Below are 16671 nucleotides of genomic sequence, written 5' to 3' on the forward strand. Positions count from 1 at the left end.
TCATTCAAAGTTCATTGCGATTGTTTCATCGAGCCACTTTCGCAGAAGCCAGTACTCCAGCATGGCCTGGCTGTACGCGTCCGAGTCCTGCGCCAGGCGATGGAAGAGATTGTGTGTCGTAGCCGTTGGAACATCTGGGGGTACCCTGATGTCACGAGGAAGCCTCTCGTTGCCCACAATGAAGTGGTTGAGGCGTTTTGCTCTGACACATAAAAACAGGCCATCTCTGATCTGCAGCAGTCGCTCCAGGAAATGTCTCCTGCACCACAATGCCACGGGTGTGGCAGCGAGCAGGTGCATGATGAGGGTCTTGATGGCGTAGGTGGAAAAGCAGAAACCCAGCTGGAGACGGGTGAAGAACTGCAGGCATCGGAGGTGCAAACTGTCGGGGGGGGCCTGCCTGGCAATGTGCTTGAAGAACTTCATCTCTGCCACAGCATAAGTCTCAGGCCAGGTTGTGTTTGGGGTATGGGCCTCTCTAGGCTGGCTGCTGACAAAGATGTCTGAGTCGCCTCTCCTTACCCCAAACAACATCTCAATCCTGAAGCTCTCTTCTCCGTTGGTCACCTTGAATTGGCAGGAGCGTCTGGAGGGCAGCAGCATTAAATGCCAACTGTGTGACTGAGGCAAAGCTGGCCAGATTGCTCTCACCAGTTGGTAGAACCAGCGGGCCGTTTTCTGCACGTCGAGGTAGGAGCCGGTGCACAGGGTGTCCAGGAGGCTGGGATCCTGATTCCTCCTCAGCTCCTCCTCGGGGTGGTGCAGGAAGCACAGCATGTTGTCGCCCTGCTGCTCCCTCGTGCAGGTGCACTCCAGCTGCACGCGCACACGGAAGTTCCTCAGCTGCGTGTGCCCTGCAGTGTCCAGCTCCAGGTGGAAGCTGTGGCCTCGGGGAGGGGTCATGGGTACGAGCACGCGGTACACAACGTCCTGCTCGCGGGGACTCCAACCTTCAAAGGCGCTGCCCACCCCGATGGCTCGTTGCAGGACTGGGTAGAAACTGTTTGACAAGACACGACCAAAGAAAGTGGCATAGTTGTCCATCAGGTCAGTTATCCACTCACAGCCTCTCTGCAGGTCCTGGACAGGCCACTGGATGCGGTCCGTCAAAACTACACCGATGATTTCCCCAAAAACCTCCTCTATTTCTCGGAGTAAATCTTCACGGTTGTTTTCTGCAGCTGCATCCTCATTGACAGCTCCGTTTCCACCACGATCTGCCTCATTTGCAGCAGCATTGCCCGCTTGCTGTACGTTGCCGTCATCATTGTTGTCTTCCTCCCGATTCGCATTGCCTTCTTCATTTCCAACAGCTTCTTCTCCGTTTGCATCCCCGTTTCTGACTCCCTCTTCATTTGCGCCATCATTTTCTTCTTCGTTCCTCTCTCTCCTCAGGCTCCTTTCCCATCCCATAAACCATAGGAGCAAGACGAGGACCAGGAGCACAGCAACAGTCACGAGCTGCAAGTACTGTTGGGCTTCACTCTTCCGGATGAGCCGCTCCACTTCCTGCTCCAGCAGGAGCCTCTCGCGTTCCAGCTGCTGGGCACGCAGTTCCATGCGCCGACGAGCTTCCTCATCCCAATCCCCCACAGGCTGTGGGTAAAGGGTGAGGCTCTTCAAGAGCATGAAAAGGAACACGACGGAATTCATGGTCTGCAGGAGGATGGAGAGAAGGCCTTGAGTCATGCTGCGAAGGAGGGAACTACTGGTTGCGGGAGGGAGGGCAGCAGGGATCTGCTCAGGGATCTGAGGGCAGGAAGGACAGGGCCCCAGACAGCTGGCAGGCAGCAAGGCCTGTCCTGCTGACCCAGCAGCAGCAGCAGCAGCTGCAGCAGCGTGGCCTGCCCGAGGCTCTCCCACGAGGGGATGTCCCCACACTCAGGGGGAGAAGCCAGCCCCGGGTGCAGCGTTTCCACCCTGGCCCTTGTCCCCAGCCCAGCCTCCCCAGCACGTGTGCACTCACCGCTTGCCCAAGCAGTGAAGGCCAGCGTTACCTGCTGGGGCCTTTTGGAGCTGCCCCCATTGTGACATGTCCCCTGTGATGTCACGGGTGTCACAGCACATCACAGCCCAGCCAGCCCCACCCTTTGTCCCCACCCCCACTCAGCCACTCACAGTGGTCCTGGTGTGCTGTTTAAGGCTGCCTTGGAGGGAATCTTCTTCCAAGAACTCCCACTGTTCTTTCTTTTGGATTTGTTTTCATCTGCCCTCCACTGACAATCTCCCACATCTCCATGTTGGAAGGCACGCTTGAGGATCATTGAGTCTAACTTTTGACTCCTCACTGCTTGAGCTACACGTCAATCTCTGAGTCAGCGAGGTTGAAAAGGTCCCTGAAGATCACACAGTCCAACTGCAACCTTAACGCTGCCTATTGCGCCAATCAGCCAGGTCCTCAAATGCCACATCCCCATGACTTTTAAACCTTTCTGAAGGTGCTGGCTCAGCCATTTCCCTAGGCAGCAGCCTGTTCCCAAGCTAGACAGCCTTTTTGTTGAAGGAAGATTTCCTAGAGGTCCAATCTAAACCTCCCGGGGTGCAACTTGAGGTCATTTTCCTCTGGTTTCTTCCTGTTGGTTGTTCCCTGGGCTACTAGCATGAGCCCCACTGAGCTCCAACCTCCTTTCAGGAACCAGGGGCATGGTGTCAGGTGCTTGGGCTGAGGTGAAGGCAGCTCCTGGCAGAGGAGAGAAAGCTGGTGCTTTTGCACTGCACTTCCCATCACCCAGTGGGACAAAAGCGGCTGTGGGTGGGGAGAAGAGTTTCAGGTTGCCCGGAAGCATTTCCGTGTGAGGAGAACCTTAGTCCCAAACACATCAACCAAGGGAATCCACCCCCTTCCAAGCCGAAGGAAAAATCAGAATTTTCCTGGTAGAAAATGGAAAGGTTTGGAATGAAAGTCAGTGCTGGAATGTCCCCGGATGCCCGTGTGGATTTTGCAACCCTGCAAGGCCGGACTGTGAGGAGGGGATCCCAAGAAACGCCCTCTTGCTCGGGGGCCTTCCATGGCACGGCAGCACAAGTGAGAGCCCTTGCTTGGCCTTTGCCTTCAGCAAGGCCCCGGGGTGGGCCAAGCCTCAATGCCCTGGGAAAGCAGCTCAGATTGGCCGTGCCCAGCATGAAGGACGCCAGAGGACAGAGAGGCAGGCTCAGCAGCGTGCTAGTGGAGTCCAGCTTAGGCTGCAGCTTTCTGCCCTTGTACCTCTGGAGCCTTGGAGGGGAAGGCTGCGTGGCTTGCGGTGACTTTCACCAGCGCTCCTGCTAACAGCACTGGGCACCCCAAGGCTCTTTGGTCTCAGCGCAGGCAAGAGCAGGAAGAAACAAACCCTCACCTGGCTTTGTAAACCCCTGAGACAAGCAAAGACGAGCAGTGTGCGGAGAAGGGACCATCAGCACTGCGCAGCAGCTTCTCTCCGCCATAAATCACAGAAAATTCAAACATTACTGGTTGGCTTTGGCCTTTGTGTTGTGTTTTATTTGGAGCTTTGTCCCTCAAAGGAAAACCTGTTGCATTTGCCATATTGCACAGCTGGATTGCAGTGCTCCGCTCTCTGACTGGGAGCTGCCTAGATGGAACTCACCAGTGTGCCTTTGCCCCTCTCTTTCTTCGCTTACGATGTGTCAGTTCCAGAGGTTGACGGGTAACATCAGCGTTTCCCTTTTCTCCCCTTGTGCTCAGGAGCTGGGGGAGCTGCTGACATCCTCTCCTGCCCCAGCTTGACCCTAGAAGGTTTCTGCAGTAGGGGAAGGTGGCACGTAGCCAGTGGCTCAGCTGCCAGCACCGGTGCTAGCCAACGGGGAAGGCTCATCTCTATGGCTTGAGTCAGCTCACAGCTGCCAGCACCTGCACTGTGTCCTGCCCCACATTCGTCCTGCCACGCAGTCGGAGGGCACAAAAGTCCCCCTGGAAACCACGTCCCCAGGTGCCACATCCACTTGACATTTGTCAAGTGCATCGAGCAATGAGAATTGCACGGACTCCACGGGCAGCCTGTGCCAGTGCTTGACAACCCTTGGAGAGGAGAAATTTTTCCCTAAACCCCATCTCCGCCTCCCCTGGCGGAGTGCTGACTTGAGGCCATTTCCTCTTGTCCTGTCCCTCGTTTCCTGGGAGCAGAGCCTGACCTGCCCGAGCCCCAGCCTCGTGTCTGGGAGTTGCAGAGAGCGAGAAGGTTCCTCTCTGATGCTGAGCGGGACTGCAGCCACGTGTCCCCCTCTGGCTGTGCCCGGCCCTGCTGGCCCTGCTGCCCTGCTGGCAGGGCCCTGAGCCCGGGCAGAGCAGTTCCCTGTGCGGGCACAGCCCATGGGGTGCTCCCTGCTGCGGCCTGGCCCGGCCCCAGAGCAGGGTCCCGCTTGCGGGAGGCCCCGGGGTGGCCGCGTGTCTGCAGCCGGCTGTGGCCGGGCAGCTGCCTCGGCCGTGAGGGCTGCAGAGCTGCGGGAGCCCGGGGCTCTGTGCCGGCCGCACTGCGGAGCTGCCCGCTGCAGCCGGCAGGGCCTCAGCGCCCGCCCGCTGCCCTCCCGCCCGCCCGCTCGGAGGCGCCAGGCCCCGCTCGCTGCTCTCATGGTGCCACTCGTGGCCCCAGGGCTCTCCGAGGGCTTCTGCAGGGCCACCTTGCTGCGGCCTTTCAGTCCCTGCCCGAGGCCCAGCAGAGCCCTGCACGGGGGCTGTGTCCAAGGGCCTGCAGGGACAGCAGCAGGGCCGGTGGCTTCCCCGTGACACAGGGCGGCCTTAGGCTGGAGATGGGCAAGAAATTCTGGCCTCTGAGGCTGGCGAGGGCCCGGCCCACGCTGCCCGCAGCAGCTGGCGGTGTTCCAGGCCAGCTTGGCTGGGGCTTGGAGCACCCTGGCCTAGCGGAAGGTGTCCCTGCCCATGGCAGCGGGGCTGGAAGGAGGCAATTTCTAAGGAGCCTTCCCAGCCAAGCCATTCTGTGATTCTGTGATCAGAGGGGCTGGGGACGGCTGGGCCTCATTTCTCATTGGAACCACTTCAGCACTCTGAGTCTGCTGGAGTTCAAGGAGACAGTTGATGAGCCCACATTGACGGCGTGTGACGTTTACCCGTGCTCTAGGTCTGGCTGATATCAATAAAGTCTCGCACAATGCAGATTCTGCAATGTTGCATTTTATTGAAACAAGAGCAAAGCCGTTTCCAGCTTGCCAATCCTAAACATGCTAACTACACAGCATTAATATGGCTCGCAGCTGAGAGCCACACTAGATACGGATTTGCTTGTAAATCAAAATATTATCCTACGTGTTCTAGCTATCTGTTCTATATGCTATCAATATACCTATTTGATGAAACTGACTCCAGACAAAAATGCACTAAAAGCATGAATATGCATCACAATATAGTGACACTACATATGTCCTCTACTGTTATTATTTAAATATAATTACATATTCAACTCTTTAGAATAATATTGCTTCATGACACGAGAATTACCTATTTCATAATTTTGATACTATTTATATTAGTCTGTTGTTTTCTTGTGTTGTATTTTAATATTATATGTGATACATTAATCATTATATGACTATTATATATGATTACATGTTTATAAACATTAAAGTATAAAATATATGAACACTATATATATATATATATATCTATCTATATCTATCTAGCTATGAAGTAAAAATCTAGGTTCTTCTATAGATAAAATTTCAGGTCAGCTCCAACACAGCTGGTCCAGAGCTGACCCAAAGGTGTCCCTTCTGGAGTCAAGGAGAGACGCCGTCCATGGACTCATCCCGGGCAAGCAGCGCTGACTTCTCCTCTTGGTCCTTCTTGCTCCATTTCTTTCTTCTTTTCCTCACCCGCATTCCCGCTTCTTTCACATTCCGATTTTTGGCCCTTCTCAAAGGCTGGCAACAAGTGCATGTTGCAAGTGGGATTTGGTGACTTTGGTGCTGCACGTGAGGCATGTTCTCTCTTCAGATGCGCCCTTAGGAATGGGGAAGCGCAAGCCGGGCTTTATGCAGATCTGGGTGTGTTTTTTTGGAAAAATCAAAGGATTCAAGGAGGTAGAAGAAGCCCTGCTGTGGCCCTCCACCTGCTGAGGCAGCAGGAGAGGCTGTGGGACTTTAGCCAGAGCCTGTGCATGCATCCTCTTCTCCTTAAAGGACCAAATTTGTAGGATGAGGTGGCTCTTTGCTGCCAGCTGCCAGCAGCACAAGGCCAAGCACAGGCTCTGTGCTCATAGCCGTGACTCCTCTCCTTCATTCATTCAAAGTTCATTGCGATTGTTTCATCGAGCCACTTTCGCAGAAGCCAGTACTCCAGCATGGCCTGGCTGTACGCGTCCGAGTCCTGCGCCAGGCGATGGAAGAGATTGTGTGTCGTAGCCGTTGGAACATCTGGGGGTACCCTGATGTCACGAGGAAGCCTCTCGTTGCCCACAATGAAGTGGTTGAGGCGTTTTGCTCTGACACATAAAAACAGGCCATCTCTGATCTGCAGCAGTCGCTCCAGGAAATGTCTCCTGCACCACAATGCCACGGGTGTGGCAGCGAGCAGGTGCATGATGAGGGTCTTGATGGCGTAGGTGGAAAAGCAGAAACCCAGCTGGAGACGGGTGAAGAACTGCAGGCATCGGAGGTGCAAACTGTCGGGGGGGGCCTGCCTGGCAATGTGCTTGAAGAACTTCATCTCTGCCACAGCATAAGTCTCAGGCCAGGTTGTGTTTGGGGTATGGGCCTCTCTAGGCTGGCTGCTGACAAAGATGTCTGAGTCGCCTCTCCTTACCCCAAACAACATCTCAATCCTGAAGCTCTCTTCTCCGTTGGTCACCTTGAATTGGCAGGAGCGTCTGGAGGGCAGCAGCATTAAATGCCAACTGTGTGACTGAGGCAAAGCTGGCCAGATTGCTCTCACCAGTTGGTAGAACCAGCGGGCCGTTTTCTGCACGTCGAGGTAGGAGCCGGTGCACAGGGTGTCCAGGAGGCTGGGATCCTGATTCCTCCTCAGCTCCTCCTCGGGGTGGTGCAGGAAGCACAGCATGTTGTCGCCCTGCTGCTCCCTCGTGCAGGTGCACTCCAGCTGCACGCGCACACGGAAGTTCCTCAGCTGCGTGTGCCCTGCAGTGTCCAGCTCCAGGTGGAAGCTGTGGCCTCGGGGAGGGGTCATGGGTACGAGCACGCGGTACACAACGTCCTGCTCGCGGGGACTCCAACCTTCAAAGGCGCTGCCCACCCCGATGGCTCGTTGCAGGACTGGGTAGAAACTGTTTGACAAGACACGACCAAAGAAAGTGGCATAGTTGTCCATCAGGTCAGTTATCCACTCACAGCCTCTCTGCAGGTCCTGGACAGGCCACTGGATGCGGTCCGTCAAAACTACACCGATGATTTCCCCAAAAACCTCCTCTATTTCTCGGAGTAAATCTTCACGGTTGTTTTCTGCAGCTGCATCCTCATTGACAGCTCCGTTTCCACCACGATCTGCCTCATTTGCAGCAGCATTGCCCGCTTGCTGTACGTTGCCGTCATCATTGTTGTCTTCCTCCCGATTCGCATTGCCTTCTTCATTTCCAACAGCTTCTTCTCCGTTTGCATCCCCGTTTCTGACTCCCTCTTCATTTGCGCCATCATTTTCTTCTTCGTTCCTCTCTCTCCTCAGGCTCCTTTCCCATCCCATAAACCATAGGAGCAAGACGAGGACCAGGAGCACAGCAACAGTCACGAGCTGCAAGTACTGTTGGGCTTCACTCTTCCGGATGAGCCGCTCCACTTCCTGCTCCAGCAGGAGCCTCTCGCGTTCCAGCTGCTGGGCACGCAGTTCCATGCGCCGACGAGCTTCCTCATCCCAATCCCCCACAGGCTGTGGGTAAAGGGTGAGGCTCTTCAAGAGCATGAAAAGGAACACGACGGAATTCATGGTCTGCAGGAGGATGGAGAGAAGGCCTTGAGTCATGCTGCGAAGGAGGGAACTACTGGTTGCGGGAGGGAGGGCAGCAGGGATCTGCTCAGGGATCTGAGGGCAGGAAGGACAGGGCCCCAGACAGCTGGCAGGCAGCAAGGCCTGTCCTGCTGACCCAGCAGCAGCAGCAGCAGCTGCAGCAGCGTGGCCTGCCCGAGGCTCTCCCACGAGGGGATGTCCCCACACTCAGGGGGAGAAGCCAGCCCCGGGTGCAGCGTTTCCACCCTGGCCCTTGTCCCCAGCCCAGCCTCCCCAGCACGTGTGCACTCACCGCTTGCCCAAGCAGTGAAGGCCAGCGTTACCTGCTGGGGCCTTTTGGAGCTGCCCCCATTGTGACATGTCCCCTGTGATGTCACGGGTGTCACAGCACATCACAGCCCAGCCAGCCCCACCCTTTGTCCCCACCCCCACTCAGCCACTCACAGTGGTCCTGGTGTGCTGTTTAAGGCTGCCTTGGAGGGAATCTTCTTCCAAGAACTCCCACTGTTCTTTCTTTTGGATTTGTTTTCATCTGCCCTCCACTGACAATCTCCCACATCTCCATGTTGGAAGGCACGCTTGAGGATCATTGAGTCTAACTTTTGACTCCTCACTGCTTGAGCTACACGTCAATCTCTGAGTCAGCGAGGTTGAAAAGGTCCCTGAAGATCACACAGTCCAACTGCAACCTTAACGCTGCCTATTGCGCCAATCAGCCAGGTCCTCAAATGCCACATCCCCATGACTTTTAAACCTTTCTGAAGGTGCTGGCTCAGCCATTTCCCTAGGCAGCAGCCTGTTCCCAAGCTAGACAGCCTTTTTGTTGAAGGAAGATTTCCTAGAGGTCCAATCTAAACCTCCCGGGGTGCAACTTGAGGTCATTTTCCTCTGGTTTCTTCCTGTTGGTTGTTCCCTGGGCTACTAGCATGAGCCCCACTGAGCTCCAACCTCCTTTCAGGAACCAGGGGCATGGTGTCAGGTGCTTGGGCTGAGGTGAAGGCAGCTCCTGGCAGAGGAGAGAAAGCTGGTGCTTTTGCACTGCACTTCCCATCACCCAGTGGGACAAAAGCGGCTGTGGGTGGGGAGAAGAGTTTCAGGTTGCCCGGAAGCATTTCCGTGTGAGGAGAACCTTAGTCCCAAACACATCAACCAAGGGAATCCACCCCCTTCCAAGCCGAAGGAAAAATCAGAATTTTCCTGGTAGAAAATGGAAAGGTTTGGAATGAAAGTCAGTGCTGGAATGTCCCCGGATGCCCGTGTGGATTTTGCAACCCTGCAAGGCCGGACTGTGAGGAGGGGATCCCAAGAAACGCCCTCTTGCTCGGGGGCCTTCCATGGCACGGCAGCACAAGTGAGAGCCCTTGCTTGGCCTTTGCCTTCAGCAAGGCCCCGGGGTGGGCCAAGCCTCAATGCCCTGGGAAAGCAGCTCAGATTGGCCGTGCCCAGCATGAAGGACGCCAGAGGACAGAGAGGCAGGCTCAGCAGCGTGCTAGTGGAGTCCAGCTTAGGCTGCAGCTTTCTGCCCTTGTACCTCTGGAGCCTTGGAGGGGAAGGCTGCGTGGCTTGCGGTGACTTTCACCAGCGCTCCTGCTAACAGCACTGGGCACCCCAAGGCTCTTTGGTCTCAGCGCAGGCAAGAGCAGGAAGAAACAAACCCTCACCTGGCTTTGTAAACCCCTGAGACAAGCAAAGACGAGCAGTGTGCGGAGAAGGGACCATCAGCACTGCGCAGCAGCTTCTCTCCGCCATAAATCACAGAAAATTCAAACATTACTGGTTGGCTTTGGCCTTTGTGTTGTGTTTTATTTGGAGCTTTGTCCCTCAAAGGAAAACCTGTTGCATTTGCCATATTGCACAGCTGGATTGCAGTGCTCCGCTCTCTGACTGGGAGCTGCCTAGATGGAACTCACCAGTGTGCCTTTGCCCCTCTCTTTCTTCGCTTACGATGTGTCAGTTCCAGAGGTTGACGGGTAACATCAGCGTTTCCCTTTTCTCCCCTTGTGCTCAGGAGCTGGGGGAGCTGCTGACATCCTCTCCTGCCCCAGCTTGACCCTAGAAGGTTTCTGCAGTAGGGGAAGGTGGCACGTAGCCAGTGGCTCAGCTGCCAGCACCGGTGCTAGCCAACGGGGAAGGCTCATCTCTATGGCTTGAGTCAGCTCACAGCTGCCAGCACCTGCACTGTGTCCTGCCCCACATTCGTCCTGCCACGCAGTCGGAGGGCACAAAAGTCCCCCTGGAAACCACGTCCCCAGGTGCCACATCCACTTGACATTTGTCAAGTGCATCGAGCAATGAGAATTGCACGGACTCCACGGGCAGCCTGTGCCAGTGCTTGACAACCCTTGGAGAGGAGAAATTTTTCCCTAAACCCCATCTCCGCCTCCCCTGGCGGAGTGCTGACTTGAGGCCATTTCCTCTTGTCCTGTCCCTCGTTTCCTGGGAGCAGAGCCTGACCTGCCCGAGCCCCAGCCTCGTGTCTGGGAGTTGCAGAGAGCGAGAAGGTTCCTCTCTGATGCTGAGCGGGACTGCAGCCACGTGTCCCCCTCTGGCTGTGCCCGGCCCTGCTGGCCCTGCTGCCCTGCTGGCAGGGCCCTGAGCCCGGGCAGAGCAGTTCCCTGTGCGGGCACAGCCCATGGGGTGCTCCCTGCTGCGGCCTGGCCCGGCCCCAGAGCAGGGTCCCGCTTGCGGGAGGCCCCGGGGTGGCCGCGTGTCTGCAGCCGGCTGTGGCCGGGCAGCTGCCTCGGCCGTGAGGGCTGCAGAGCTGCGGGAGCCCGGGGCTCTGTGCCGGCCGCACTGCGGAGCTGCCCGCTGCAGCCGGCAGGGCCTCAGCGCCCGCCCGCTGCCCTCCCGCCCGCCCGCTCGGAGGCGCCAGGCCCCGCTCGCTGCTCTCATGGTGCCACTCGTGGCCCCAGGGCTCTCCGAGGGCTTCTGCAGGGCCACCTTGCTGCGGCCTTTCAGTCCCTGCCCGAGGCCCAGCAGAGCCCTGCACGGGGGCTGTGTCCAAGGGCCTGCAGGGACAGCAGCAGGGCCGGTGGCTTCCCCGTGACACAGGGCGGCCTTAGGCTGGAGATGGGCAAGAAATTCTGGCCTCTGAGGCTGGCGAGGGCCCGGCCCACGCTGCCCGCAGCAGCTGGCGGTGTTCCAGGCCAGCTTGGCTGGGGCTTGGAGCACCCTGGCCTAGCGGAAGGTGTCCCTGCCCATGGCAGCGGGGCTGGAAGGAGGCAATTTCTAAGGAGCCTTCCCAGCCAAGCCATTCTGTGATTCTGTGATCAGAGGGGCTGGGGACGGCTGGGCCTCATTTCTCATTGGAACCACTTCAGCACTCTGAGTCTGCTGGAGTTCAAGGAGACAGTTGATGAGCCCACATTGACGGCGTGTGACGTTTACCCGTGCTCTAGGTCTGGCTGATATCAATAAAGTCTCGCACAATGCAGATTCTGCAATGTTGCATTTTATTGAAACAAGAGCAAAGCCGTTTCCAGCTTGCCAATCCTAAACATGCTAACTACACAGCATTAATATGGCTCGCAGCTGAGAGCCACACTAGATACGGATTTGCTTGTAAATCAAAATATTATCCTACGTGTTCTATCTATCTGTTCTATATGCTATCAATATACCTATTTGATGAAACTGACTCCAGACAAAAATGCACTAAAAGCATGAATATGCATCACAATAGATAGTGACACTTCATGTGTCCTCTATTGTTATTATTTAAATATAATTACATATTCAACTCTTTAGAATAATATTGCTTCATGACACGAGAATTACCTATTTCATAATTTTGATACTATTTATATTAGTCTGTTGTTTTCTTGTGTTGTATTTTAATATTATATGTGATACATTAATCATTATATGACTATTATATATGATTACATGTTTATAAACATTAAAGTATAAAATATATGAACACTATATATATATATATCTATCTATATCTATCTAGCTATGAAGTAAAAATCTAGGTTCTTCTATAGATAAAATTTCAGGTCAGCTCCAACACAGCTGGTCCAGAGCTGACCCAAAGGTGTCCCTTCTGGAGTCAAGGAGAGACGCCGTCCATGGACTCATCCCGGGCAAGCAGCGCTGACTTCTCCTCTTGGTCCTTCTTGCTCCATTTCTTTCTTCTTTTCCTCACCCGCATTCCCGCTTCTTTCACATTCCGATTTTTGGCCCTTCTCAAAGGCTGGCAACAAGTGCATGTTGCAAGTGGGATTTGGTGACTTTGGTGCTGCACGTGAGGCATGTTCTCTCTTCAGATGCGCCCTTAGGAATGGGGAAGCGCAAGCCGGGCTTTATGCAGATCTGGGTGTGTTTTTTTGGAAAAATCAAAGGATTCAAGGAGGTAGAAGAAGCCCTGCTGTGGCCCTCCACCTGCTGAGGCAGCAGGAGAGGCTGTGGGACTTTAGCCAGAGCCTGTGCATGCATCCTCTTCTCCTTAAAGGACCAAATTTGTAGGATGAGGTGGCTCTTTGCTGCCAGCTGCCAGCAGCACAAGGCCAAGCACAGGCTCTGTGCTCATAGCCGTGACTCCTCTCCTTCATTCATTCAAAGTTCATTGCGATTGTTTCATCGAGCCACTTTCGCAGAAGCCAGTACTCCAGCATGGCCTGGCTGTACGCGTCCGAGTCCTGCGCCAGGCGATGGAAGAGATTGTGTGTCGTAGCCGTTGGAACATCTGGGGGTACCCTGATGTCACGAGGAAGCCTCTCGTTGCCCACAATGAAGTGGTTGAGGCGTTTTGCTCTGACACATAAAAACAGGCCATCTCTGATCTGCAGCAGTCGCTCCAGGAAATGTCTCCTGCACCACAATGCCACGGGTGTGGCAGCGAGCAGGTGCATGATGAGGGTCTTGATGGCGTAGGTGGAAAAGCAGAAACCCAGCTGGAGACGGGTGAAGAACTGCAGGCATCGGAGGTGCAAACTGTCGGGGGGGGCCTGCCTGGCAATGTGCTTGAAGAACTTCATCTCTGCCACAGCATAAGTCTCAGGCCAGGTTGTGTTTGGGGTATGGGCCTCTCTAGGCTGGCTGCTGACAAAGATGTCTGAGTCGCCTCTCCTTACCCCAAACAACATCTCAATCCTGAAGCTCTCTTCTCCGTTGGTCACCTTGAATTGGCAGGAGCGTCTGGAGGGCAGCAGCGTTAAATGCCAACCGTGTGACTGAGGCAAAGCTGGCCAGATTGCTCTCACCAGTTGGCAGAACCAGCGGGCCGTTTTCTGCACGTCGAGGTAGGAGCCGGTGCACAGGGTGTCCAGGAGGCTGGGATCCTGATTCCTCCTCAGCTCCTCCTCGGGGTGGTGCAGGAAGCACAGCATGTTGTCGCCCTGCTGCTCCCTCGTGCAGGTGCACTCCAGCTGCACGCGCACACGGAAGTTCCTCAGCTGCGTGTGCCCTGCAGTGTCCAGCTCCAGGTGGAAGCTGTGGCCTCGGGGAGGGGTCATGGGTACGAGCACGCGGTACACAACGTCCTGCTCGCGGGGACTCCAACCTTCAAAGGCGCTGCCCACCCCGATGGCTCGTTGCAGGACTGGGTAGAAACTGTTTGACAAGACACGACCAAAGAAAGTGGCATAGTTGTCCATCAGGTCAGTTATCCACTCACAGCCTCTCTGCAGGTCCTGGACAGGCCACTGGATGCGGTCCGTCAAAACTACACCGATGATTTCCCCAAAAACCTCCTCTATTTCTCGGAGTAAATCTTCACGGTTGTTTTCTGCAGCTGCATCCTCATTGACAGCTCCGTTTCCACCACGATCTGCCTCATTTGCAGCAGCATTGCCCGCTTGCTGTACGTTGCCGTCATCATTGTTGTCTTCCTCCCGATTCGCATTGCCTTCTTCATTTCCAACAGCTTCTTCTCCGTTTGCATCCCCGTTTCTGACTCCCTCTTCATTTGCGCCATCATTTTCTTCTTCGTTCCTCTCTCTCCTCAGGCTCCTTTCCCATCCCATAAACCATAGGAGCAAGACGAGGACCAGGAGCACAGCAACAGTCACGAGCTGCAAGTACTGTTGGGCTTCACTCTTCCGGATGAGCCGCTCCACTTCCTGCTCCAGCAGGAGCCTCTCGCGTTCCAGCTGCTGGGCACGCAGTTCCATGCGCCGACGAGCTTCCTCATCCCAATCCCCCTTACAGGCTGTGGGTAAAGGGTGAGGCTCTTCAAGAGCATGAAAAGGAACACGACGGAATTCATGGTCTGCAGGAGGATGGAGAGAAGGCCTTGAGTCATGCTGCGAAGGAGGGAACTACTGGTTGCGGGAGGGAGGGCAGCAGGGATCTGCTCAGGGATCTGAGGGCAGGAAGGACAGGGCCCCAGACAGCTGGCAGGCAGCAAGGCCTGTCCTGCTGACCCAGCAGCAGCAGCAGCAGCTGCAGCAGCGTGGCCTGCCCGAGGCTCTCCCACGAGGGGATGTCCCCACACTCAGGGGGAGAAGCCAGCCCCGGGTGCAGCGTTTCCACCCTGGCCCTTGTCCCCAGCCCAGCCTCCCCAGCACGTGTGCACTCACCGCTTGCCCAAGCAGTGAAGGCCAGCGTTACCTGCTGGGGCCTTTTGGAGCTGCCCCCATTGTGACATGTCCCCTGTGATGTCACGGGTGTCACAGCACATCACAGCCCAGCCAGCCCCACCCTTTGTCCCCACCCCCACTCAGCCTCTTGTGTAGCCTGAAGCAATCAAAATCTGGCTATCCGCAAAGTGCACACTGAACTGCAGGTTAAGTATTGTAAGGACTACAGATGTGGGTCCTGTGAGAACCTTCTACGAGGGTTATAGGTACAGCTTGAGCAGCTCTTGTGCTGATAGAATTCATAGTGCACCAGAAGATCTGACTGCGGTGGGTCTGAATGTGTGGTACCACTAAAGAGCCTCTGTATCTTCTCTGTTGTTTCATAGGAGTATCCACCCATCCTTGACTCCCTGGGGAGGCGGTGCCGCATTCCTGAGCACACAGGACATGGAGAAGACACGGCTTTGACAGCACTGGAAATTGTTGCAGCACCTTTCTCCAACAGCAAAAGTTAACTCTGGGAGTCTGATCTGAAGATGAAGAGGCCATGGCAAGGAACCTGGAACTAGAGACTCCTGTTACCATATGGACATTGAATACCCTCCCTTTTTGAGAGAGTCCAATCCCTCTGGAAGTTTCACGCTGTGCAAAGATGCTAATAACTGGCATCTTGAGCAAATGCTGTGTTGAATGTCTGTGCCTCACTTTGACGGGGAATGCAGGCACCAGTACTCACTGCTTGTGGTTGGTTGACCTTGGCTGGACAGAGAGAGAAAATAAGGAGTAAAGACTTGTGGGCTGAGACAAGAACAGAGAGATTGCTCAGGCTCATCTGGGGGAAAACATTTATAATTTGCTACCAATCAAATCAGATTGGGATAATAAAAAATAAAACCAAACTTTAAAATATCTTTACCACACCTCTCCTTTCTTCCTGGGCTCAACTGATCACTGTTGGCAATGCTGTGGGCCAGGACTCACAAAGCACTCGGGTGGTTCTCCATGCAGGGTTGCCTGACACGGGAGCCCTTACCTCCTGAACACCAGAGGTCTTAGCCTCTGGGCAAGTGACCAGCTCCTGGATTTTCTTCACTCATGAATATCAGCCCATTTCCTTGACAGCTGATAGCTATCCGTAGGAATTTGGCTTTGCAGACCTGAAATAACAAACTAGGAAGTATGAGGATCTCTGTGGAATCCAGCTTTAGCCTAAGTGTTTAATAATCTGGCTTAAGATCACAGCATAAAAACCGAAATTACCCACATTTGAAGACTGAATGTTCTGACCAGTTATGAGGAATAGATATTTATAGGAGAACTGTAAGAAAGTGTAAAAAATTCGGATCATTTAATGGTTTTAGCCCTAAGCACAACAGGAAGTACAACCACAATCACATGGTAAGTAATTCCCATGGAAACTGATAATATTTGCCATTAAACTGAAATTTATTTCAGGCTAGAATCTGCCTAAGGACACAGAATGCATAATGCTGCAGCAAGGTGCCATATGTAGAAAAATAAAATTGCTAAACTATGACTGAAGTGTGGAGGAGGAAAAGCAAGACTCATTGTAATAAAATCCTGTTCCAGCACATCATGTTACAGGACAAGAAATGCTCCCTGCCCTCAGTTACCACTGGATCTCACTGCCTGGATTTCCCTACAATGGACTGGGTAAATAATGAAGGTGGAAAAAGTCAGCATGGCTCCTCCTTCCCTGGTCTCTTAACTGCATCATGGATCTCTCCTAGCCCAGGAACAAAAAGGATTAATTAACTGCCTTACCAGACATACTACCTCCATGTCTGCCAAGGCTATCAGCAGCCCACCCGAGCTTCTATCCTCTGTGGCCCAGGATCCACCTCCAGCCCAAACCAGGGCTGTCAGTCCTTGTTCCACTGGCACTGCAGATTTCCCATTCCAGCTTGCCCAGCCCAGCCATGGGTCCCAAAAAGCCAAGCCCACCAGTAGACTCTGCCAGGCCTGATCCCCACAGCCCGGCCTGGCTGAGTTGCAGGATGACCGCCTGTCTTGAGCTCATCCTGTCTCATCACCATGAACATGCTCCATGAATACCTAGCAGGGCTGGCTGAACCTGCTGAGACTCCCCAGGTCTGCTCTGCTCCCTGGATGGGGGCAGTGGGACAGACAGACCCAGCTCCCAAGCCCTGAGGGAACTGCCAGCCCCCACTGAACCTGGGAGCGGGGTTTGCTGTGCCATGATAGCCATGTTCTGCCACCAGAAAA

General features: G+C 54.6%; 3 protein-coding genes across 3 annotated transcripts; all 3 read right to left on the bottom strand.

The window, feature by feature from the left end:
* On the bottom strand, positions 1-1653 carry LOC148184049 (inositol 1,4,5-trisphosphate receptor-interacting protein-like 1). Its single transcript, XM_088058075.1, has 2 exons — positions 1345-1653; positions 1-1248 (listed from the first exon to the last, which is right to left on the bottom strand). The coding sequence occupies exons 1-2, from the start codon at positions 1651-1653 to the stop codon at positions 1-3; spliced, it is 1557 nt and encodes a 518-aa protein (XP_087914201.1).
* Positions 1654-6229: 4576 nt separating this feature from the next.
* Positions 6230-7882, bottom strand: LOC148184050 (inositol 1,4,5-trisphosphate receptor-interacting protein-like 1). The gene is made up of 2 exons (XM_088058076.1): positions 7574-7882; positions 6230-7477 (listed from the first exon to the last, which is right to left on the bottom strand). The coding sequence occupies exons 1-2, from the start codon at positions 7880-7882 to the stop codon at positions 6230-6232; spliced, it is 1557 nt and encodes a 518-aa protein (XP_087914202.1).
* A 4574-nt stretch (positions 7883-12456) lies between these two features.
* LOC102101419 (inositol 1,4,5-trisphosphate receptor-interacting protein-like 1) lies at positions 12457-14016 on the bottom strand. Its single transcript, XM_088058077.1, has 2 exons — positions 13801-14016; positions 12457-13704 (listed from the first exon to the last, which is right to left on the bottom strand). Exons 1-2 carry the CDS (start codon positions 14014-14016, stop codon positions 12457-12459), a joined length of 1464 nt encoding a protein of 487 aa, XP_087914203.1.
* Between the last annotated feature and the right edge of the window lie 2655 nt (positions 14017-16671).

The sequence above is a fragment of the Pseudopodoces humilis genome, chromosome 7 (assembly GCF_049639895.1).
Source record: "Pseudopodoces humilis isolate 2021_Gansu_Grassland_sample_001 chromosome 7, ASM4963989v1, whole genome shotgun sequence".
Lineage (NCBI taxonomy): Eukaryota > Metazoa > Chordata > Aves > Passeriformes > Paridae > Pseudopodoces > Pseudopodoces humilis.

Coding starts and splice junctions, on each gene's coding strand:
- LOC148184049 (XM_088058075.1), bottom strand. CDS start 1,653: ATGAATTCCGTCGTGTTCCTTTTCATGCTCTTGAAGAGCCTCACCCTT. Junction 1,249..1,344: donor ATGGCGCAAATGAAGAGGGA/GTCAGAAACGGG, acceptor GGCAACGTACAG/CAAGCGGGCAATGCTGCTGC.
- LOC148184050 (XM_088058076.1), bottom strand. CDS start 7,882: ATGAATTCCGTCGTGTTCCTTTTCATGCTCTTGAAGAGCCTCACCCTT. Junction 7,478..7,573: donor ATGGCGCAAATGAAGAGGGA/GTCAGAAACGGG, acceptor GGCAACGTACAG/CAAGCGGGCAATGCTGCTGC.
- LOC102101419 (XM_088058077.1), bottom strand. CDS start 14,016: ATGGAACTGCGTGCCCAGCAGCTGGAACGCGAGAGGCTCCTGCTGGAG. Junction 13,705..13,800: donor ATGGCGCAAATGAAGAGGGA/GTCAGAAACGGG, acceptor GGCAACGTACAG/CAAGCGGGCAATGCTGCTGC.